The sequence below is a fragment of the Saimiri boliviensis genome, chromosome 3 (assembly GCF_048565385.1).
Source record: "Saimiri boliviensis isolate mSaiBol1 chromosome 3, mSaiBol1.pri, whole genome shotgun sequence".
Taxonomy (NCBI): domain Eukaryota; kingdom Metazoa; phylum Chordata; class Mammalia; order Primates; family Cebidae; genus Saimiri; species Saimiri boliviensis.
Genome location: NC_133451.1, coordinates 94,741,499 through 94,767,229, shown reverse-complemented (window position 1 = coordinate 94,767,229; position 25,731 = coordinate 94,741,499). Strand labels below are relative to the sequence as shown.

Sequence of the window (25,731 nt, the reverse complement as noted above, 5' to 3'; positions counted from 1 at the left end):
ATTCTGACTTAAATTTTTTTTTTTTTGGTAAATGTCAGGTCAACTTAGCTGATAGTGTTGTTTAGGTCTTCTGTAGCTTTACTGATTTTTGTCTGTTCTATTAGTAAGAAAGAAGTGGAAACATCTTTGTGTACAGTCAGATTTTGTTTCAGGAGTTTTAGTAAAACTCCTAAATATATATAATCTAAAATTATTTTATATTATACAGATATTTAGAATCACTATATCTTTCTAGTGAACTGCTTTTTTATCTGTATGTAATATCCTTGTTTATCTTTTGTAATATTCTCCATTTTGAAATTTATCTTGTGTTATATTGATATAGCCATGCTAGCTTTCTTATGCTTATGATTACTGTTGTCATAGTGACCTTTTACTATCCTTTACTTTCAAACTATCTGTGTTTTACATCTAAAATATATGTCTTTTAGACAGCTTAATGTTGGGTATTGCTTATGTTTCCTGTCTGAAAATGTCTGCTTTTTAAAAGAAGCATTTAATTCAGTTACCTTTAATATATTTATTGATGTGGCTTAGTTAAATACTACCATCTTGTTCTTGGTTCTTCACTTATCCGTTTTGTTTATGTTCCTCTTTGTCTAGTTTCCTTCTTTATTTTTGGTGAATCAAACAGTTTTTTAATGATCTATTTTATTTCCTTTATAGGTTTCCTAAGTATACTTGTTTCTATCTAATTTATACTGGTTGCTTTCTATTTTTAAAATATGCATCTTCAACTTAGATCTTGAGACAGTAGTATACCCCATAGTACTTCATGCCTTATATTTGACACATCATGTTTTTTACTTTACCTCTCCTCTTCCTACTTTATAGCTGAATCTTTACACTTTACACTCTACCATATAACCATTTTGGAAACATAAAACTCTATTTATCTGCCTCCACTGTCCTTTGCATGATTGTTTTAATATTTTCTTCTTCATATTATATAACTTCTAACTTAAGTTTTATTATTTTTGCTTTAAACTGTTGTCTGTGAAGTAATTTATTAGAAAAAGGAAAACATAATGTTTTGTATCTACTTTCTTTGTATAATTTTCAGTATTCTTTTTCCCATAGCTTCCCTCAGTGAGAATCTGAGTTAGTTCATTAATATTCCTTCATCTTCTGTGAGATTTTCAAACATTTATTCGATTGTAATTTTGCTATGAATCATTTCATTTATCTAAAAATGTCTTTATTTTGTTACATTTTTGAGGTATATTTCCTCTGGATTTAGAATTCTAAGTGGTCAATTTTTTTTTTTAGGACTTCAAAGATATGATCATATTGTCTTTAATCTTCCACTGTTTCTGATAATAAATTATTGAATATTGTTATCTATTTCCCTCTATATTTAATGTGTCTTTTCTCTGGGTGCTTTCAAGAATTTTTTTTTTTTTACCTTGGCTTAAAGTAGCTTGAAAAAATAAGTTGCCAGGAAGTCCTTCTTTTAAAAATCATGCTAATTTCGGTTCTTAAACCTTTTTGCAAAAATATGCAAGTGGTTTGCTTTAAATTTGCTGAGTTTTTGTTCATTATTTTTTTAAAAGTGTGTTGCCCCTTTTTATTCTTTTCTCCTGGGTCTTAATTACATGCATTATAGAATGCATTATATTGTCATAAATGTCCTTGGGTTCTGTTCATTTTCAGTCTTTTTATCTCTTTGAAAATCAAATTTGATAGTTTCTATTGATCTGTCTTAATTTGCTTCCTAACTCTTAATTTGTCATCTCCAAATTTGCTAATAATTCATCTGATGAATTTTTATTTATTTTTTTGTACTTTTATTTTCTATACATTCTACTTAGTTCTTTTATTAGTTTCATTTTTTTTTCTGCTGAGATTCCCTATTTATTCTGTCCTTAAAACCATATTTTTCATTAAATTTAGTGTTTATAAGAGGTGTTTAAAGTCTGTTTGCTAAGATCAACAACATCCAACATCTCAGGTTCTGCTATGGTTTCTTTTTGTTCATTAAGATTACACTTTCCCATTTCTTTATATGTCTTCTTTTTTTAATTGAACACTGGGCTTTATAGATAACGTGTTGTATATTCTGTATTCTAGAATATTCTTCTGATGACAGTATGTTCTTGTTTTAGTAGGCAGCTCAATTACTGGCAAGAACTTGTATAGACTTAATTTTATTCTTTTTCACCTTGGGGTTTTTGAGATAGAAAGCCCAAGGTGTTTTCTTTTAAGGTCCTGAGTTTGTAGGTTCAGTCAGCCTACAAACTCTGTCTCCGGTATAGATCTTGTTGGGGCTTGGTTTGGGATTTTGTTAGGGCATGCCTATAGTAGCTCTTACTCTGAATCATGGTCTTTACTCATTACATCTTTTGGGTGTCACAGCAGAATGTCAGGTATTTTAAGGAGGTATTAAGGTCTCTCTAATTGAACAGGGACAGAAATTAAACAATCCCAGACTGGCTTTTCCTCAACTCTGCACAACCTCTAGTGCCTCTCTTTTGCTTTCAATGTTCTAGAAGTTGCTATCTTGCATGCCTTGACTGTCTCAGCTTGCACACGTACAGCTCATCTCTCAGCCACAGACTTGTGGAGTCCTTCACATGGACCTCTTAGGCTACCTCTCTACACAGCCACCTCCTCTCAGTGACCCACCACACACATTCTAGCAGCTTCAGCTGCCCTGAACTGGGATGTCGGCCTTCTCAGTTCTACAGGACTACTTTGCTTTGCTTAGAGTATAGTCAAGAAATATTCCTCTGGCAGAAACCTAGGCCATAATGAGAGACATTTCGTGAGTACTGCTTGTCTCTAGAATTATTTATAGTCCTTGGCTACCTATTGTCTGCCTCCTAATATCACTTGCTTCATATATTTGCCCAGTTTTAGTGTCCTATGCAATAGAAAAATTTGTGTGGTATTTATTTCAGTGTGGCTGAAAGGAGAACTAACTGAGTCATAATTAAGGCACTGATAAGTAAGAGCATTGATTTTGAATTAAACAGAAATGGCTTGTCACTTCTTATGTTTGTCCTTTAACTTCAGTTTCTCAGGGCCACAGTTTCCTTATTTATAAACTGGGAATATCTTCTACCTCATAGAGTTATTGTAAGAAACAATAATATATGAGATAATAAATGTTAGCTTTTTAAGGCTCCTTGGTAAGATTATTTATATAACTTGTAATTTTATAAATCATTAAAATTTTAATCTTATTCATATTAGAATCGAGGTTTCTGTAACCCGTAAGATGGCCCTGTCTTTAAGACCTTAATTATTTTAGAAAGTGTATTTGTGTTTTAGAAAACATTTTAAGGAGCTTAAGGAGTTCTCCCTAGAAAAATAACAACTCTATAATATGAAGAGAAATGAATTTCAACATGAAGGACTAGCTAAAAGCTATGCAATAGTAATGAAAATGGAAGAGATGGAAACTTTCACACTCTTTTAGTGGTTGTAAGTTTTTAATTATCTGTTCAGGGGTAGAGTCTTGGGAAAAGAGTGATCAGATAGTGACAACATAATTTATTTTTAATTTTGGAATGTGTTGTTTATTTTTTCAAAATAGTTACCATCTTAATAATGTTTGATTTGCTTAATACAGAGTATTCCCTCCCCTAACCTCCACTGCCAGAGCTACTTTTAATTATTAGACATTTTAAAATGATACATATATTGACAATTGTGAGAATTCACTATATGAAGAATATCCAAACTTACTAAAAAGCGTGTCTCTTTAATCATTTGATTTCTTTTTTCTCTTTTTTTATTTGAGACAATGTTACTCTGTCACCCAGGCTGGAGTGTAATGCTGTGATCTCACCTCACTGCAACATCTGTGCATCCTGGGGGTTCAAGCAATTCTCCTGCCTCAGCCTCCTCAGTACCTGAGATTACAGGCAGGCACCACCATGCCTGGCTAATTTTTATATTTTTGGTAGAGGTGGGGTTCCACCACATTGGCCAGGCTGGTCTTGAACTCCTGACCTCAACTGATCTGTCTGCCTCAGCCTCCCAAAGTGCTAGGATTACAGGTGTGAGCCACCACGCCTGGCCTTGATTTCTTATGTAATGGATTATTAAAAAAATGGAGCAATAATTTTTTTTGCAACTTACATAGATATCAAAAGAAAGAGAATAACAAGACTTTATTAAAACATACAAAACAGTTATATTCTCTGGTTCATTATGAACTTTCATTATGAACTTTCCTTATGAACCAGAGAATATAAGTATTTTATGTTAACTCATGCAAGCACTCTCAGATGCATGTATAGTTATAGATGCATATTTTGTAGACAAGGAATTTGACTACCAGAGATTAAGACTTTCTCAATATTAGATGGCTAGGAATTGTTGAGGTTTAGATTTGAAATCAGGCCCGGTCAACTCCACAGTCCCTGAATATTCAACTTAATCACTCTATAGCAGGCAAATCTTACTTACTATAGACATTTTCTTCTTCTGGCCTTTTTCCAATAATGCTATCTCGTAGTTGTCGTAATTTCTCCTTAATGTGGAAACAACCAGGACATAGTTACAATTTTCACATTTTTTATGGGTCAAAATGAAAACATTGACTACTATTAGCAATACCAATGCTGCTACTTGATATTAATTTGCTACTTATGATGTCCCAATTGCCATCCTTGATACTTTCCACATATTATCTTACTTAATTCTCACAGCTTAATGAAGTGAATGTAAAATATCGTCATTCCGTTTTGTAGATATGGAAACTGAGGTACAGAAAGGTACAGTAACTTTCCCAAATCATAGTTATAAGTGGTAGAGTCAAGATTGGATCCTGGAGTGAAATTCTTTGGGAAGCTGCTTTCCCAATTCAATGCTTGTGGGGTCTACATTGGCTATTTAGTGTGCAAAAGCAGAAGGGCTACACAGTGATGGTTTGCTGCTGCCTGAGCCCACCTCCAGCGTCTGTGTGGCACATTCCTGCCCAGTGTTCTAATTCTAAAATTTAGAGACTTAAAAGCAGATGATGCATAACAGAATTCCTGTTCTTAGCACATCTGTTATCTTTCTTTGATTTCCAAATATTGAACATCATCTTTTTAAGCAAAATGTAAAACAAGCTAACATTCAAGAATCCTATTTTAGAACAGAACTTAAGAGTAGCACTTTTTCCTCAGGGTTTTCCTGGAAACCTAGAAACCACTTTTCCTATTTAGTTGTTTCCATTGCCTTACAAATCTCTCCTACCAGTGGTGCCAAACTCTTCTTCAGGTCCTCCGTGACTGTGAGTAGGGGTGAATAGAGTGAAGGGCAAGGCTTCCCTTTCCCCACCATTTCATCCTCAATGCCAGGGATCCTTCCCAATTCTTAGTTATTCTGGAAACCAGCCTCTATTAACTCCGTGTTTGTGCCATATTTTTTTCTTAGTTTCCTAGAATAATTCCTTCATCAATAATAATACGACCTCAGTTACCTCTGATAACTTCACTTATATTCATAGGATACAAACACTTTTGCAAGCTGAAAGAGAAATATTGAAAAGTACACAGGAATGCATATTTGTTTGCATGTGTGTGTGTTGAGGAAACAGGGAATATTCATCTTTTTGTTGTTTGGATTTTGGCCCAGTCCCCTATGTTAAGGACTGACTGATTTCTCTGATAGAATTCAGACCAAGTCATTAAACTTTGATGCTATGGAAAGTAATCTGAGTATCTGTTGGCCTTCATTTTAAAAAAATATTTTTTAAATAAACATGAACAATATTCATTATCCCACTATCACCTTATTATTAGGTAAGTCAGATAAGTCTCTAAGTAGTGAGTATGAAGCATCTTATATTCTTCCTAAAACAAGATTAAATATAAATATGCAAACAAAAGGGAAACAACAAGGTTTAATGAAACAACTAGTAAAATATTTTCCAAAATGATACTTAGGTTGGATAACTCTAAATGGAAAACTTTATTATTTAAGGGTCTGTGGAGGATCAAATACAATTGACTTACTTCAGCAAAATCTATACAATCTAACATTGCTAGGAAAGTGATTTGTAGGTCTGCACTTAAACACATGTATATTGGTGATGACATTGACATGATAGAGAAGCAATGTTGTAATTCCGATCATTAACAATGAAGAACTGCAGAACTCTACAATCAGCATTCTTTAGCATTTATTTGACAAAATAATTGCCTTTGCTTAGTGTTGCAAAATCTGGATGAAGTTCGGCCACCAACCCACAACCATAACTGCCTTTAGAGACAGGTGGTTTCTAACAAGGCAGGATCTCAGATGAACTGGGAACGTCCCCTGGCCCATATGCTATATTATTTGAAATTTCTTCATATTGGCTCTTTTTTTTATTGTTTAAAAATGTTTTCACAATCATTGTCTTTTAAGTGAAAATTATCTCTTGGGAAAGATACAATATTAAGCCATTATCAATTATTTACACTTTGGTCTAAATTAGCTTATTCAATGTGTTTAATCAAACAGCTATCTAGAACTGGGTTCTGAAGCAATGGATTTTCTGTGATAAGAAGAAAAAACTGTTAAAATATCTCTGCAGTAAAAAGGGATGGACTATGGGAATATGCCTATGTTACCTCTCACTGAGGAATGTCAAGGGGTGTATGTGGTATATTTTGTTTTCATTCTCACCTCAGAACCATGTCCTCCAATTCCATCTCAAGACGTAACTTATATTTACAGAAGACAAGCTTATTTGAACTTAATATTCTTGGTATTTCTCTACAAACTGTGGCTGAGATATATATATATATATATATATACATACATACATGTATGTGTGTAAATGTGTGTGTATGTGTACATATATATAAGTAAAAGTTTAAGGAGAAAGAATATGACTGACTGCATTTTATTTAGGACTGTTGCTTAGTGTGATTTCAATATATTGTCTTACTCCTTTTCTTTTAAGCTTGGCATATCTAATACACTCTTCAGTGTAAAGATGCTTTACCTTAATTTTGGCAACGAGATTCAAAAAACAGTCACTATACTAAAGACAGGTACTATAAGCTGATTAGGTATTAGCTTTGGTATACTGGTTTCAGGATTTACTTCTCCGATGGCTGGTGAACATAATATCTGGATATTTTCAAACACTTAATTGATTGCTTAAAGTATCTTTTTTAGTGGTTAGTTAAAAAAAAGAACAATTACTCGTATTCTTTGTGAAAAGTGAAACATTAACAAACAATCTAGGGGCTCCACAGTTGAGGGAATGTCCCAGAAAAGACTGGGATCAGTATTACCTGCTGAATCATTTCCAGGCCACTTTTTCCCATCTGCCAGTGTTTAAATTTCTCCAGAGCTTCATCCACAGACATTTTTCCATTTTTGACTTTCTCTTGCAGGAGGATGAGTTCTTCCTGACCAGCAGTTAGACAGCCCCTGAGAGTAGAATAGGCTGGACTCTCCATTCGAGCCCTGTCTAAAATACAAGGGGAGGGTGCATTAACAGGAAGTCCAGGTGTAGACAATTGAGAGCAAACGCACTCTACACAGAAGCCATTGGAGTAGCTTTTTCTTAACTCTCTATGAGCAGTTAAAGAATCAACCAGTACATTTTTAATGAGTTTCTAAGGATGGAGGTGCCTGGAACCTAGTCTTATGGGTTTAAAAATGTGTCCCATTACTGAGAAACAGAAAGGGATAAGGGAGGAAAGGACAGTAGCAAAAGTTACATAGTTTGCTAGTTGAGGGTAGTGCCAATTTTGTCTTATTTTTCTGAGAATTATCAGAGATCTTGTGCACAAAATACTTACCACAGTGCCTGCTGCACAGTAAGCTAAATAAATGTTAATATTAACAATAAATATCTGTTGAATAAACAGTCTTCCAAACTTTGGGAAAGGAGATGTCAACCAACATCCGAATGTCACAAAAGACTTAGGATCATTTGAAAAATGTATTTCTGAAAGATTTAAAATAAGTAATTGGTCATTTTGTAGTGAAATGCTTCCTTTTCAAAAGAGTTTATTTTGGAGCATGCCACATATTATTTCCTCAGCACAAAAGGAATGGTAGATGGCTTGGCTTGAATCACAGTGGCAGCAAATTGGCAGAGCATGGGTGAATTCAGGGCTTCCCTTGTCCACCATGGTGTTTAAAGACATAAATAGGCCTGCATGTCTTTAGGAATGCTATGTGTTCTCTAGATTACTGCAATCCCTGCCACACTTTATAGTTATTGGATAACAACACACGTCTGCAACCTGCCTGGCTGCTGGAACTCATTTGAGTTTGTATCTCATCAATTACTTATTTCCATTAAGTGAAACATACTTTTTGTATTATTTCAGAAAGGGTAGGTAAAATGTCTTAATATACTATCAAACCTAAACATGCCCAGAGTCTGAAAGAAGAGAATTGCCAGTTCTAACTGTATACCAGTGAGCTGACTCTGGAGGGATCTGCCCATTTCTGGGAGTGTGTGTCTTCAAGAAAGAAACAGATGAACTTGACTATCTAGACAATATTAACAAGGATTTAGGAAATGGGGAGGGCATTCAAATTCTACAGTAATAAGAACCTGTTGATATCATTAGGATTGATTATTCTGGAAAAAGAGGCTTCAAGTATTCAATAACAAATGTTATGTGTCTGAAGAGGACTCGAGCCTTGGGGTTGTCCTGGAATGACCTCTCATGTTCCTCTCAGTTTTGAGAAGGTCTATAATAATGAATCTTGGAACAGGGACATGGAGGGGGTTTCTTTTCAAAAAGATCCATATACATCTAAAAATATTGCTGTGGCCACTCATTCTGATTCCCACAGGAGCTTGCTTGCTTTTTTTTTTTTTTTTTTTGTACTTTTTCCCTTTTCACCATTTCCATTCAACACAGGGGCTTTCTTGACTTGCCTTTTCTCTTCAGAATCTATTCCCCCAGAACTAAGATGTCAACAGATTCTATACTCAAAATCTTCCTTCAGGGATGATGGAGCATGGAATCCCAGAGGAACTGGAGAAGCACAAGTTAGCCAGAGGGCTAACTGGTTCAGCAGCAAAAAGCACAGATAACAATTGACATCTTGCTGCTTATACCTATGCCTTCTTATACCTTGCTTCTTATACCTTCTTGCCTGTAAAAAGAAAATCTTTTTATAGGCCTCTACACTCAAATGCAGTTCGTGAAATGCAGTTAGCAGTGGAATTCTATGTGCCACCCCTGCCAGAGGAGAGACGTTGAGCATCATCATTTAACAGCGATGCCATTTAACTATCACCTCACTTGTGTCATCCTTTCACCTAAGTGTGTATCCATTTTTATTTCAAGTAACCCAGGCAGCTGGATTTTATGCTCTTCTGGAAGTTAGCTCAAGGAAAGTTTTTGCAGAAAACCTTACCAGTTTTAGTTTTGCTATATGTACCAGTTTAACTTAATTAAAAGAATACTAATTCCTTTTAATAGTATTTATTTCAATTACTCTCTCATATGTCTCAATCTAGCTATTAACATATAAGTTAGATGACTTTTTGGGGATATGGTGTTCAGTTGCATGATTGTGCAGAAAGAACAAAAGAACAAGTTCGGAGCAACAGAGGTCTTAGATATTATCTTGAGAGTGAGTTGTTTACAACTAAACTGAATCTGCTTTTATATAAATCTGCTTCTACCTTTTTTTAGGAATAAAGAGATTAAAGCGTTTGTCTTGATAAATTGCGATTAGACATGACAGGTTGCAAAGGAAAATGATTTAGGCATTTCACTACCTTTTTATCTAACCAGTAATTTTTGGTAGAGTTTAAAGATTACTTTATTGCATTTAGATAAAAATTCGATGGGGAAAAGGAGGTAATGAAAGGTTTTCTGTCCTCCTCAATTTTATACACTTTTAGGTTACCTTCAGAAGAGTTAGTATGAATATAATTTTCATTAAAAAGCATTTATCAGACTGGTAACTATGTATTATAGACTCGTCTTTTAGTGTAAAAGCTTCAAGGTAAACTAAGGCTTTTAAAGTTAATTCTTTTTAAGTAAATTTCTCTTCACAAGATTTTCCATTTGATCAAATATTGGTCACATAAACATCAACCAACCTATTGTGGTGAGTACATAAACCTACAGATTAGGTTAGAATGTAAATTGGGCTTTTCATTAAAATTATATTACTAGGTGACTGGCTGGGAGGACTTTATTGAAAATTTGAAAGAAAACTTGATTGCTCAACAAAAAGTAATTTAAAATAGAAAATATTTACTTAATAAAAATCACAGTCATTAGAAAAATAATAAAGACTGTAGCAACATAGAAAGTGCTTATTATAACAAGTACAAAAGCAGGATATGAAACTATACACATTAACATTTTTAATAGTATCAAAGTTGTACACATAATAAAGCATGAGAAGACATTTTAAAAGATAATATAAGTTGCTCTATTGTAATGCGATTATATTAGATATGTAATTATTTTCTTATGATTTCCAACTTTCTATAATAATACTATGTTGCTTTTACTATATGAACATTTCTCCTGCCTTAGTAGTAGGCTTTCTCATGGAATGCATACCATTTCAATCCATGCCAGATTTACCATGCTGTAAGCACCATGTCATACAATAAGTACCATGTGATGTCACACTATACTGTACCATCACACCAAATTAGTTTGTGGCACTTGCAAAGAACTTCTCAGTAATAGGATTTAAAGAACTAGGATCCAGGCATGGTGGCTGACACCTACAGTCCCGGCATTTCGGGAAGCCACGGCGAGTGGATTGCTGGAACCCAAAAGTTCCAGACCAGCCTGGGCAACATGGAGAGACCCCATCTCAACATAAATTAGCCTATAGTCCCAGATACTCAAGAGGCTGAGGTGGGAGGATTGCTTGAGCCTGGAAGATCAAAGCTGCAGTGAGCTGAGATTGCCACAGCACTCCAGCCTGCGTGACAGAGCAGACCATGGCTTAAGATTAAAAAAGGAGGAACAGCAAGAGAGAGAGAGAGAGAGAGAGAGAGAGAGAGAGAGAGAGAGAACACTCTCTCTCATAGTGACCAACATTTAAACCTAAAGTTGTTTTTTGTTATTTGGCTTGGAAATTGGTAGGAATACAAGCTCAGGTCCATACAGACAAGTTAGAAGATGCTCGGTCTATTGATTTATTTGTAAGTTCCAAGTAAGGCCTCTGCATCCCCTTAACTTTAGGGTTGCATATATTCTTTGAGATTTGTTTGTTTGGTTTCATTTTGTTTTTGTTTTGATGCAGAGTCTCTTTTTGTCACCCTGGCTGGAGAGCAGTGGCAGGACCTGGGCTCACTGAAATCTCCTCCTGAGTTCAAGCGATTCTCATGTCTCAGCCTCTTGAGTAGCTGGGATTACAGATGCATGCCACCACACCTGGCTAATTTTTGTATTTTTAGTATACATGGGGTCTCACTATGTTGGCCAGGCTGGTCTCAAACTCCTGGCCTCAAGTGATCTGCCCACTTCGGCCTCCCAAAGTGCTGGGATTACAGGTGTGAGCCCCCACACTTAGCATTTAGTGTTTTATATTTTAAAGACTGTGATTTTAGAAGATGATTTTTCCCCCCACCACTTAGAAAACACAGAAGAGTCCTGAAAACTGAAATAACTGCCACTCATTATTATAGTCTTCAGAAATAGGTACTGTTGAGAGACGTTGTTTACCCTGCCCCTATGGCTCCTCTGTGGAGGGTACCTTTTAGTTTGTAATACAGTGGTAGGCAGGTAACAGTGGTCTACTTGGTATATTCTTGAGTTATGAGTAAATATAGAACACCTGTGTATTGATAAGAATAACTGTCTAAGAGCAAATAAATATGTGGATGAGAATCTGCTCAGGGCTTTCAGCCTGGAAAGCTGTCAGCCTCTCAGCTTGCAGGCTGTTGGTCCCCTGGATGGATCCACTTTGTTCTGTCTGGGTGTCTGCCTCTCAATACCTTCAGCGCCACCTGGGTGGGGGTCTCCCAACCGAGCTGGTACTTGGTAAGGTAACATGAATGTCTTGGTGGTTCTCCTTTTTAAGTATGTTTCTTTCCTTTTTTCCTGAATTAGGATTATACTGATATAGTTCCTGCCCTTTTCTCTTAGTCATGTTGCCTAAGAATCTTTCCACGCCATTAAGTATTCTTTGAAAAATGTTTTTTAAAGGGGGCATTATATTCTAAAATTTGTATATTCGATAAAGTATTTAATTATTCTCCTACTATGGGATTTTTTATTGTTTCCATTTTTCTCCACAATTATATGTTGTTGGAGCTTATAAGCCTTTTATGTGAATCACTGGCTGCATTATTTATTTGGTTGGCATAGACTCATAAAAATGTATTTTTTGAGTATGATATCTTTTAAAGCTATTGATGTATACTTAGAGCCAATCTCTTTCCTGGAATGTGTTGTTATATACACTCTCACCAGTAGGATGAGGGAGTGTTTGTACTGTTTCACTTTTGATAATATTTTGCATTATCCGATTCAAAGAAGTACACAAACTTTATAATAGTTTTATGATCTAAACCTTTCATTGCCAGTGATTCTTGCATTATTATCACACTGCGTGCTGCAGCTTAAAGCGTTGAATAACAGACTTTCATATTACGCATGGCTACCAGTTCTGCTCTGATTTTTTTTTTTCCCCAAGTGATTACCTTTCATCTCTTCTTAATTATCTTCTATATCAATTTAGAAACATTCTTTTAAACTGTCATCCCTTTCCCTAAAGGAAAAATATCCTATCAAAATGATTGGGATTCCCTTAAATGTACAAGTTATTATAGAAAGAGTTGAGGGTATTTAATCTTCCATTAGGAAAATAACATTATTCTATCTTTTTAATAGGTACCTTTTGTGTATGCTTTGAATTTACAGTGAATAAGTTCTTTTCTTTCATGATGTCACCAAACTAATATTCTCATATATAAAAGTGAATTATTTATCAATTATATCTGGCTAGTTGAAATAATTTTTAAGAGTCTTATAGTTGATTTTTTCAAGTTTTCTGGTATGTATGTATGTATATCATCTAAAAATAATGGAGAAAGTATCTTCTTCACAATAATTACACGTTTTATTTTTGATGCATGTTATTGCAGTTGCTAGAAACTTCCAGAATAATTGTAAGTAAAAATGTTGATAATGGGTATCCTTATCTTGTTCCTATCCCTAACAGGAATACCTCTGCTTCTGAATTAATAAGATATTTCTGATAATGTTGAGAAATTATTCTCTTTCTTATTTTGTAAGATTAAAAAAAATGAATAGTTGAATAATTCTTTTTCATCAACTAAAATCATGTTTTTTAAAAATAAAATAAGTACAATACACTAATATTTCTATTCTATGAGATGATTCATATAAAAATTCTCTTTTATTTGAATTAGAAATAACTCACTGGCAAAACTTATCCTGGTTATCTTTTGAATTAAAACTGTATACAAACATTCCTTGGTCATTAGTCTAGTGATATGTTGAATTTTTATCACTTGGCGTAATTTTATTAATCACTATTTTCTTAGCATTTTGGGGGATGTATCTTTTTAAAGCAGAATGTAGATTTATTTTAGCTTGAAGGAGTTAAAAATGTACCACTCTGGCATATTAACTATTTAAACTGAAAAACAGCAGGTGCAAGAAGATCATTCTGACCTTCAGTTGTTTCCCCAAAGCAGGAAGACTAACTTCCCATGTGAAAGACACTCATTCTATATAAGAAGGAAAAGCAATATCCTTATCTTCAAAGAGGAGAAGTTGAGACTAATTCTGTACAGACCTAGTGAGAATAACTCTTATCTTTTAAGCCTCCCATTTTCACAGTTTACTTTTCCTTGTCTAATTCAGTAACTAAATAACTGGCTAACTGCTTCTTTGGGTCTTCATTTTCTATGAGGGCTCCACTATCATGTGAAACTATTATGCTTTTCTCTTGTTAATCTATTTTACATCAATTTAATTCTCAGTCCTGGCTGGTACCATAAGAAGATAGAGGTGGAGTATTTTGCCTCTGTAGTCTTTTGTCCACATTTGTGTCTATATCTTTTTATGAGGGAGATTGCATAACATGATATTTGGAGCCAGGTAGATGAGGGCTCAAAGCTCTTTCTCATTCCATTTTTGTAAACTCCAGTTTCTTTGTCTGTAAAATGGAGGTAAATAATCCCCTTCTTAAAGAGTTGTTGCAAGAGTTAAAGGAGCTAATACAAGTAACGTGCCTTGTCATGTTTCAGGCTTGTGTTAGTTGTAATGAGAGTTGTTAATATGATTACCTAAAATAATACAGAAGCTGATTACAAGTTTGGCCTTCAGAGTAAAACAGAATTGAGTTCAAATTTCACCTCTACCATTTATTAGCTCTTTGTCCTTAGTTACAAATAATTAATCCATTTTAAAAAGGAAAATAGTACCTATCTCATAATAATAGCTGTGAGGTTTTAATGAACTATTGTTACGCAGATGATTAATACAGCACCATTTGTCCTCAATGACCGTTACTGCTCTGTGAGACTGTTTTATATGATAGGAATTTATTGTGATGACTGCTGTTATACATAATCTTGTTTTGCATGAGATTATAAAGACTATACATATATGTATTTGCATATACATATATACGAAGGAATTTGCAAGTAGTGTTTACTTTTTAAACTTTCAGATTTTTAAATTTTTGTTTATTAATAAAGTCATGAATGAAAGGACATTTTTTTCTAGTTCCTAGATATTTTTATATTATTTGGTCATCATAACCAGATTATTGTTACTATACCAGCAATAATTATGTTACATTACATATTTTTTCTCTATCACCAATATTTTACATTTATGTCTTATAAATAAATTTAGAATATTTAAGTTTACCTCCATAATTTTAATACCATAATTCTTTTAAGCTTTTTATTTTGTTTAATTCCTCATTAGTTAGAATATGTTTTGGGTAATACTTTCATAATGACAGAATGGCTATCTTTTCCAAAATTTTTTATATCCAAAAATTATATTTATTTTCTTCTTATCCGAACAAAATGCCTGACTAAATATAAACTTTCTTAAGTTCTCTCAAATAAACCTGATCGTCAATTATCTCGAGTTTGTGTCACACAGATTCTCTTATTTTTTAAATGAATTTTGATTTTTTTTAGCAGGAAATCTAGTTTAAAATACTTGCTCAGTACTTTAAGATTGTTTCTTTTTCCTTATAATAAAAAAGATTTGCTAAAGTGCTTTTAAACATGAGCAACTTTCCTTACTTTTTCCTGTCTCATAGTGAGCCCACTCAACCTGCATTATTCATTCTCCAACTTCCCACTTCTCCAAAGATCGGGTTATTAAAGCCATTAATTGTATTTCTATTCTAGTTTTAAAAACCCTGTCCTACTTGAGTTATATCTCCGTTCGCCACATCTTTTTACTGTTTTCATCATTCCATGGACTAAGAACAAACCCTTCTTCAATATGTTCTCTACTTTGCTGATTTATTTTCACCTAGTGTTAGTTCCTTTTTTTGTGTGGCCAATTTGGATTTTAATTTGCTGTTGAAACTTTAGCTTCCTAGTTTATTTTATTTTTATCAAACTTCCTCTTGTCATACCTTTTTTTCATGTCACATGTTTAATATCATTCTGTTATATCATCTAAAATGTCTTTCACCTATTTTGCTATTCATCTCAGCCTGACCTTGACCGATGACTTTCTGCTGCTATATCCTCTCTATATTTTCCATTTGTTTATAAGTTCAAAATTTTCTGACTGATTTTTTTTTTTTGGCCCCTGCATTTTGTCACCAACTGCCTAACACTGAACCCGAAAGTGGGACACGTTAGTTGAAATTAAATAAATGAAAATACAAATAAACACATACTTCTTTATAGTTACTGCCTTAGAACTTTTGAAAAAGTAAAAATGTTTAGAAAAAGCTTCAGATTTTAGCAGTCATGAATTGTTAACTGAAAATTCCTTTGTGTATGTACACATACATGCATGTGCGTATGTGTGTGTGGGTGTGTGTATTTCCCATTAGCTCCATGTTGATAACTTGGTGCTTTTTGGGAAGATATCTGGAAACCTTACTCATTAAATAAACCAATCATTAACACAAGTATAATTCTCCTGAGTCTTTACAAAGAAATTTTCCTTCCATTTTTCTGGAGTAGTTTCAGTCTATGAAATTCTCATATTACTTGTTTGTTCTCATCTTTAATCCTTCTTAAAAGAGAACACATCTATGGAATCATTGTTTACCAAGACTTTTGGTGTTTATATGTCCTTTGGTTCTTTCCTTGTGTTCAGGTCAAATTTTGTTCTCAGTCCCAGGACTGCAGAGAACTTTAACAGGTGCAGTTCACAACTCAAGATCCCAGTATTTAGCAGGCTTTTGTTTAATGCTGCTGTCATTATAGAGGTTAGATATGATTCCCTGGCACTATGTATCTAAGTCTGTGCATAAATTTCTTACAGACTTCTTTATCTTCCCATCCCTCCATTGTAGAGCTTTACTTGAGAGTCCCAGGACCAGCCAAGTGTAGCATTAACCTCTTACCCCCCACTTTCAACTGGAAGGACTATTTTCTGCATTTATAGAAAGACCAGAGCTGGGACACAGAGCACTTGTAAAAATTAACATTTGTGTAGCAGAGAGGTAGCTGTTGTCAGGGGGTAAGGGAGGGATTAAGTATCTTTCTGCCTTCTATTAGGAGCAAAGGACTGCTTTGTTTCATAGACAGTAGGGGTAGATTACTGATTTGTTAATTTGTCTCAATTTTCTCAACCTTAGAATTAATATGAATTAGTTTTAGTTTCCAGTAAGCTTATTTTCCAGTCTTTATTCTCCCTATTATTAAGAATTTCATCTCTTGCGTGTGTGCTTTGACTTCATTTCTGAGAGACAACATTGTGGGTTGGTAACATATTGCTTATTTTAAACAAAAACTGAGCTCTTACACAAAAGTTTCAAGGTATGCCTTTAACAACAAAAAACTTTTGTGAGCAATATGAGAAATGGAAACGTAAGTATACTGGAAAAGGGAACTGAGGCCATTATTCTTTTATGGCATACAGATGACCACATTTTGACAATTTTCCCTCTTCTGTTTAATATATCCAGTACTGGCAAAAACAGCCTGATGAAAATACCTCAGAGATCAGCTTTCTCTTTTCCCCATGTAAGGGTAATATCTTCCCCATTTCTCCAGGTCTCCTGCTTCTAGACAATTTTATTATTTAACATTTATCAAAGTGCTACAGCAATGGACACTTAGAGAACACAGAAAGGGTGTGTTGCCTGACCATCTCTTTCCCACACAAGACCAGCCAATAATGATTTTGTAGTCTGGAGTGAGGAATTGGTGGGCAGGGACTATACTAGGGGTTACAAACTCATAAGCCTGTAGGGGACATGCAGATAAGATTACTGAGCAAATAAGATTTAGTACCTACTTATTAAATACATTTGAAAAGTTTTCATTAGCAACAATACATGTTATTTCATTTTTTTCTTCATAACATGACTCTCTTGATATCCCTTTAATTTTCTCACTTTTGATAGAATTATGACCTTAGAGCAGGCATCCCCAAACTTTTTACACAGGGAGCCAGTTCACTGTCCCTCAGACTGTTGGAGGGCCGCCACATACTGTGCTCCTCCCACTGATCACCAATGAAAGAGGTGCCCCTTCCTGAAGTGCGGCAGGGGGCTGGATAAATGGCCTCAGGGGGCCACATGTGGCCCTTGGGCTGTAGTTTGGGGATGCCTGCCTCAGAGAAATGTGTCCCAAAGCAACATGGAAAGAACGATAATAAATGGCAATAGTCATTTGTTGCAAATTATACATTTATATAGTAAGGAATAGTTGGAAATTTGAACTTTTCAGGAACCATGGTCTTAAATGCTGGCAAAAATTTTAAATTATATTGTGTGGGTTATTGTTAAAATATAATTAATTTCAGGCTAAATTTGACCACATGTTATCTCTGAAGCAGTTTCTCTGGTGGGATTTTGTTTTTTATATGTTGATTTTGAGATTATTGATGATTACTATCTCATCTATTTGACTTTTAGTCCATATCTAAAGTAGGGCTTAGGTAACCAAAGTTCAAAAGCTCTGTAAATAATTTCCATGCTCATCTACAGTCGGAAGTGACCCGTATAGGTTGTTGGTTAGGGTGGTTGTGCTCTTCCTACCCACCGAACCTTACCCTCCAAAGAAGCGGTTTTGTTAGCAGCAGCTAATCCATATAGATCTGCATCAACTTGATTCTTGCCTCCTTGGAGGCAAGAATTTGGCTGATGGGCATAAGGCAGAGGAGAGACCAAGGCAAGTTTTAGACAGAGGAGTATTGAAAGTTTATTAAAAAGTTTTAGAGCAGGAATGAAAGAAAGTAAGGTACACTTGGAAGAGGGCCAAATGGGCAACTTGAGAGATCCAAGTGCATCGTTCAATGCTTGACATGGAGTTTTATACATGGTATGGTTCTGGGGTTTGTGTCTCTCGTCCCTTGATTTTTCCTTGGGGCAGGCTGTCTGCAAACACAGTGGCCTGCCAGCACTTGGGAGGAGCCATGTGTGCAGTATGTTTACTGAAGTTGTGCATATGCTCATTTCGGTGTTTTTCCCTTACCAGTTGAGCGTTCCTAGAGAAAAGTTATATGCCAGTTAAACCCCACCATTTTGCCTCTTAGTGCACACGCTTGGGCTCACTTGCCCAACTCCTGAGATCCTGCTGGGAAGCTGCTGATCACCAGCTTCAGGTGTTTTCTCTCTATTAAGAGACTGCCTTTCACTGCCATTTTCTGTGACCAGTTATGGTTTTAAAGAAACAGTTTAAAAACTGCCTGACCATCACCTGGTGGTCCTGGGTGGGTGACTGGCCCTCTCCTGCCCAGCTCCTGTCTGCCTAGCTGCCAACTCTAACAGTTTGCCCTCTAAGAATGAAAGCAGCAACACACCCTTGATAAGGTTCATTTAACTGTATGACTGAGGAGATCTGTGGATGTCATCCATGATCGCAGGGAGGCAGTTTGTTAAGAATGCTTGAACTTTGACCTTCTTGACCTTCCCATCCCTCCATTGTCGAGTTTTACTTGAGAGTCCCAGGACCAGCCAAGTATAATATCCAATGTAAGACAATGTTAGTAAGATGGGGATGATCTTGATATAGATAGAAAAGGCCTTTCTGTCTGTACACTCCAAGATGTGAACAAACTTGACACTAGACTATATATGATTTTGTAAAACAGAGAAAATTAATCAGTATCTCCATCTCTGAATAAGGAGCCCTTACACTCTTCCAGCACTCTTTGACTTGATCATGTTTATTTAGAAGTCTTCTAATCACTAAGCACATTTTATAGAAACTTTATTATCTGGCAGAAACCAAACAATGCAAGCAACCTACTCACTGGAAAGCAATCTTCCCTTATTATAGGTGTAATGATTAGAATTGGGAGTAGGAATCAGTCCTCTGTGAGCTTGGATAACATAATCCAGACTTCAAAATCCTGATCCATCCAAAACACACAAAATTCAGTTCTCTGGCTTGTAATATTGAAGAACAAACCTTTGACTGCTCTGTAAAACTCAATTTTGGGAAGGGGGATGGAAGTGCAGTGGCAGCTTATTCATCTATGATAACACTCCTTAGCATATTCTAATTTCAAATCCAAATTGGGAAAAATGACTTTAAAACTGTCTTGATGGAAAATTTTATCTGTGATCCAAAGTCCTCAGCATTTTTCTTACATTTTTTAAAGATGTGAAAACTGAGTTGAAGAAATCTGTTGAGTTTCCATGGAAATGGTGCCAATTAATTATTTTTTTCTTCCTTAGGAAAATTCCTTGACTTAGCAATATTGTAACTTCCTGGCAATCCCTTGGCAGTCTTAAACCCAGTGCACTTGAAATGCTGATACTTTCAATGGGAAAGTAGTTGGCTTTCATAATCCCTTTTCCCTCCAGCATATAGAGTAAGAGTTAAATAATAATTCCCTTTTACCTTCTTTAAAGAACTTGTCTAGTCCCTTTAGAAAATCTTGTCTCTGAAAAACATTATATAAAAGGCCCTTTTTATTTTTTTCTACAAATAAAGAGATTATCACTGGTGAAATATATACTGCTTTTCCTAGTACACCACGAAATCCCAGGATATTTAAAGAATATTTGTTAATTAGGTAATAAGCAGTTTTCCTTGCCTAGTATGTTCCATGGACTGAATGATCATATCTGCAACCATTTAGAGAAATATGTTTGGATGGAATCAGCCTTTTTAGTTACTTAGGTACTTAATTATTTTATTTCAAAATATTCCAAATTATTCCTAATTATCTTTTTCTCATGCTAACTGCTGATTTCCCTGCATCTTCCAGTCATCAGGAAGACTTTTAAAGAAACATTTGATAAGGATTGATGTTCCCTTAGTCCTTACAATAAAACAGTATTCTATTCCATTCTGGTACATTACTGATGTCCAAGAATAAAGGAATCTAAGAAAACTGCTCTAAGATGACTAATCAAAAACATCAGTAAGTTGGATTTAAGTATGTACGGAGAAAAAATATTACAGATGATATATGATTAAAATGTTAGTGTCTGAGTCCCTAACAAATTTTTAAAAATCTAGTGATAATAGACCTTGATTTTGCACATTAGGTAACAAGATATGGACAGATATTAATCAATAAATATTGCATAATTAGGATCTTGTTTCCCTTTACCACTCTCTCTTCCCCCTTTTCTGTGTGCAGATGGGTACTAATTATCTATGCATACGGTAGAATAATGACTGGGCTCTTCTAGGCTTAATAGATACTAGCAACCCTTCCTTGCATTGCTCTCTGTGGGATGGCCAGAGGATAAATGACAAGATCAAACATTCAAAGGATCTCTTCATTAGGCTTGATACTTGTCACTTCCCTTCATCTCCTGTGGCCCTCTTCACATTTTCTCCTTAATTCTAACATAATTTAATTAAAACCATGGTAATTTAATAATTTATAAGAAAAACACTTCAGGGATTTTTCTCCCAAAAAGCTCAAAGCATCTCCTCTCTTTATTCATTCCAAAGCTCTGTGAGGTATGTCAGGGAGGCCAGGTAGATATAATCTTAATCCACTTCATTTAAATCTTTAGTAGCTGTTCTAATCCTAATTGACAATGATCTCAGATGGAGCTTTGCATTTATTTCTTGAGAGAGCTAAAGGCACAGTGGGAGGATAATAGTAGACTTAAAAAAAGATCTATCTTCCTCCTTACGTATGAAATCACTAAAAAGGGAAAACTGTCAAAGAGTTTTTTGCATATACATTTGCAAGCAGTGTATTCAAGTGTTTCATGGGAGAACAGAAGTTCAACTTCATCATGTGTTGCATTCAAACACCAGGTATTAATTGGGAGAATGATCTAAGTACCACCTTGCTGTTGAGAAAAATGCTGCTTGAAGTGATGGGTGAGGATCACTCATTTAAGAATACACCTTTGTTTGAAGGATGATTCTTAATGTTCTAGGAGCAGGCCCATTGAGAGTCTGTATTTAATATAGTTCAGTGGTTGTTAGAATTTGGTGCAATCCATTCCCAGCTATCTTCACAATAGGAAAAAGGAGCCTGACTGGGAGTGGTTAGTAGTTGCTATGAAATAATTTCCTGGTTTTATTCCAGCATCTCTCTCAACAATTTACTGGCACCAGTTTCAAGGAAATCTTAGTTTGGACTGAAGTTATTTCAAAGATGGGCCTGTATATACACATTCATTATCATGGGCAGCTAATGTTACCCCCTACCTCTGCCATCTTTAATGTTTTTCGTTTTTGAACAATGAATAAGGCCTTATTGTCAGATAAAGCATTATAATAAATAATCTGCTAGAGTCTCTCTTTTCAATAGAAGAAAAATATATCAGGGAAAACTGGAGGCAGAAAATACTCTGTGGAACATGTTCTGTGGGTACAGTTTCAGCTCTTCTCTGCATAACAAATAATTGTTCAAGAAATGTTAGATCAAAATGCTGAAGGCAAGAGAACAGTTGGAAAGGATGCAGTCTTTGATTGGCATTTAGTGCAGAGCACGGAAAACTCATGCTAGGTCCTTTCTTTGGAGGAATCAAATCATTTACCACTCCTACCAAGTTAGGTTCCAGAGGCTTCCCTTATAGGTCTATGAAAGCATGGCCTCTGATGAATCTTGGAGAATTTTTCTTACTTGACCTTCCTAGAGTCCTCATGATAACATCGACATTACCACAGACATTCTGACAAGGCCATTTCATGCCTTTGTTAATTAAAATAATTTTCTTGCATTAATTGTATTACAGCAAAATTACATGGTGTGAGATTAAGAGTAAAATTTATAAAGCACACGATTACATACTTCTGTCCTTAGAGGCTTTATCTGGTATTCATAAGATTTCTTGATATTTTACTTAGAGATTTGTAAATAGACTGAAGTTAGCGTTAGTACCTTGTTTCTTGGGAAGACCACGGAACTTGTCATCATCAGATTGTCTTCTGGCTGTCTTTTGTTGAAACACTGTAAAAATTACAGAACACGTTATTTATTGAATGTAAGTGTTCAAAAAATCCATACTGTAGAAGTCTCCAGGAAGCCAGAATTCAGTATCTCATTTTCCTGAGTATCAGTTCCTGAATTGTGTTATCTTTGAGTAGGAAGATTATTAAATTTACGGTTTTCTCATTTGTGCAGCGTATCAGTCATTTCAGAAAGCATTTTCATTGAGCAGAGTAGTATAATGTTGATGGATGCCTCATTACATTATTTAAATCGAGATATTATTCCATTTTGATATCAGGTAGGAATAAAAGCTGCATTCTGTTAAAAGCGATAAATGTTAAAATCATATGAAAAATTCCATTTGCACAGAAATTATCCATGCTGACTTTTTGATGATAAGCAAGGATAATGACTGTTTCTTCTTAAACAGATGAAAAGACTGTTGTATTTCATAGATGTAATAATAAAAAAGATACTTTATTCTTGCATCATCTATCTCAGGCGTCCCCAAACTGTTTACACAGGGGGCCAGTTCACTGTCCCTCAGACCGTTGGAGGGCCGTCACATACTGTGCTCCTCTCACTGACCACCAATGAAAGAGGTACCCCTTCCTGAAGTGCGGCGGGGGGCCAGATAAATGGCCTCAGGGGGCTGCATGCGGCCCGCAGGCTGGGCCGTAGTTTGGGGACACCTGATCTATCTAGACCTCAGACCTACTAAAACAGCTTATTCGAATTACTTCATTATCTGAAAGTGCTTTGTTCTCATTTATTATTTCTCACACAAAATTCTGGGAGAAAGTCAGCAATGCTCACCCCATTTTGCAGATGAAAGATAAAATTGATTGTTTAATATTTATTGAGCACCCACAAAGTTCCATATAGCTTCTGGCATTTGTTAATAAAAAGTCCAAACTCTTTATAACTTTACTTTCAAAAATGAACATCCCAGAGTTACATTTATTTTTTTATAGGCAGTGTGAATTACAGGGTTTGGGAACTGGAAATGGCTTTGGAGATTTAGTCTAACCTCATATGTTTATAGATGAGGGAGTGGGAAGTAACTAGCTTGTAAAAAGTCTAAGTAATTTTGCAATGATCTCAGAGCTGTTGTTAGCAGAGATGTGATTTAAGCCCACAAGCCTTGAACTTCAGTCTGTTGCTTGGTTCCTTACAGCATTACTGTCTCTTCCTTTTGGTAACTATTCCCTTATAAAAGTAAAGAGCGAGTGAGAACATGCGGTGTTTGATTTTCTGCTCTTGTGTCAGTTTGCTGAGAATGATGGTTTCCAGGATAGGCGGGTGTTGAACAATGAGAACACATGGACACAGGGAGGGGAGCACTACACACTGGGGTCCGTTGGGGGGAAATGGGGGAGGGATGGAGGGGGGGGAGGTGGGAAGAGATAGCATAGGGTGAAATGGCAGATACAGGTGAGGGGAAGGAAGGCAGCAAACCACACTGCCATGTGTGTACCTATGCAACAATCTTGCATGTTCTTCACATGTACCCCAAAACCTAAAATGCAATTAAAAAAAAAAGTAAAGAGCGAGACAGAGAGGACTAAAAGGGACCTTAGAACAATTCCAACACAGTTGTATCTCTTGTTCCTTTTAGCAATTCGACATAATTTCCTGGGATAATTGAGATGAGGCCTGTGGGAGTGAATGTGTTTTAGCTCGATGGTGCTGGACCACTCACTGGCAGAAGCATCCCAACAGTTACCCTAGATTTCTGTCTTTGGTTTTAATATTCTTTAAACCAATATAAGACCAAGGTCATATCTGTGATTAACCCTGGAGACTTTTTTTTTTTAATGAAAACTTCCCCCCTCATCAGATCAACAATTAGTTATTAAGCATATACAATTTGCCAGATGCTGTAAAAAGAAACTACTCCGTTTAACTGTGCTCTTTTAAACAGAAGAGGCAAAACGTGTTTCAAGGTTTAATGTGTTTGAATAAAAGTATACACATAAAATAATATTTTTGGTTGAAAACCAGTTTTCTGCTTCAAGTTAGTACTTGGAAAACATGTTAAATATAAGTAACTGGCAAGTTCTGGGTTCGCTGGCTTACTTACATTTTTCCTAAAATAAAATATATTGAGAAATATATAGTGTATAAATATATGTGAGGATATTAAATATTATAAGAGGTACTTGATTTTTTTTTCTATTTGCTAGTTGTAAACGTCTTTAAAATGCAATGCTTTAAAAATTTTAATAACATGCAATCTCTGTGCTTTTTGCCAACATTGTTGAGATATAACTGAGAGAGTTTCAGACTTGAAAGCTGGCATCATTAATATGGGAAATGACCTGAATCCAAAGATCCATTCAAACAATAAATTCTTCAAATAAAAATTACATTAATTGATAAGTTTTAAAATTCTGCTGAGGTTTGAAGCTACAAAGTACTTGGAAATGAAATTATTTTTCCAGCCTTTTGGCATTAATGTGTTACAAATCACTTTGGACCCTATATGTTACTGGAATCCTTTTTGCTGATAACAATCCTTTTGGCTGAGCATTTGTTATGAAACAACAATGAATGCTCTCTTTCAGTTACTAGATTAAGAAGTTCCAAGGAGTATATGTATTTATTGTCAGGTTTCACCAGGGCTTATACTTGGAACAGCTGGGGTCAAGGGCAGAAAGTTGGGATGAGACCATAGGGTACTATGAGTCAGGTGATTGTGAAAATGCTGATAATAGGACTTTAAAAGCAGTCATGTAGTAGGTCATGCCCATAGGTAAAGGTCCTCTCTACCTGTTTTACCCCCTTGGAATTCTCTTTTAAGTCACCTGCAGCTGCACCCATACCTCCAGGTTCCCTTTCTCCCATCTAAAGATGAGTCTCACTTCCTAACATGAAAACAACTAGCAATTAGCATATTGTCAAACACACCATCTTCCTATCACTTTGAGTGTGGGGGGTATGTTTAAATATGAGGCAAGTTGGGAAAAGACCTATTTTATCTTATTTTCTGAAGAAAGCACTAGCCCATCAAAATTATCACTGAAGCGAACACACCTGTCAAGGACACATATTCGATTAGCCTTATGGAAAGAATAAATAGATGTAAAATTTCAGAATCTGTTCATCTTTCTATTTTTACAGTTCCTATTAGTGGAAACAGTTAAAATTGCTTCAACTAGCAAAACCTTTGTTCTAAAAAGCTTTATGTACTTTATACTTACCATGTTCAGCCACCCCACACCACCTTTACAAGAGGTAGATATAAAATCCATAACAGAGTGAGAACTGAGTGTAGGGTTGTGGGTTATTTGGATTTTATATACAA

General features: G+C 35.3%; 1 protein-coding gene and 1 long non-coding RNA gene across 7 annotated transcripts in view; one reads left to right on the top strand and one right to left on the bottom strand.

Moving 5' to 3' along the window:
- BANK1 (B cell scaffold protein with ankyrin repeats 1) overlaps positions 1-25,731 on the bottom strand; it is a 311,287-nt gene that overhangs the window by 11,426 nt on the left and 274,130 nt on the right. For all 5 annotated transcript variants that reach the window (XM_074396501.1, XM_074396502.1, XM_074396504.1 and 2 more), the window contains 3 exons: positions 22,374-22,442; positions 7,224-7,402; positions 4,417-4,480 (listed from right to left, as the gene is read on the bottom strand). In XM_074396501.1, the coding sequence (XP_074252602.1) occupies positions 4,417-4,480; positions 7,224-7,402; positions 22,374-22,442 (312 nt within the window). The remainder of the gene's footprint in view (positions 1-4,416; positions 4,481-7,223; positions 7,403-22,373; positions 22,443-25,731) is intronic.
- LOC141584024 (uncharacterized) overlaps positions 1-25,731 on the top strand; it is a 194,214-nt gene that overhangs the window by 72,833 nt on the left and 95,650 nt on the right. The window lies entirely within an intron of this gene.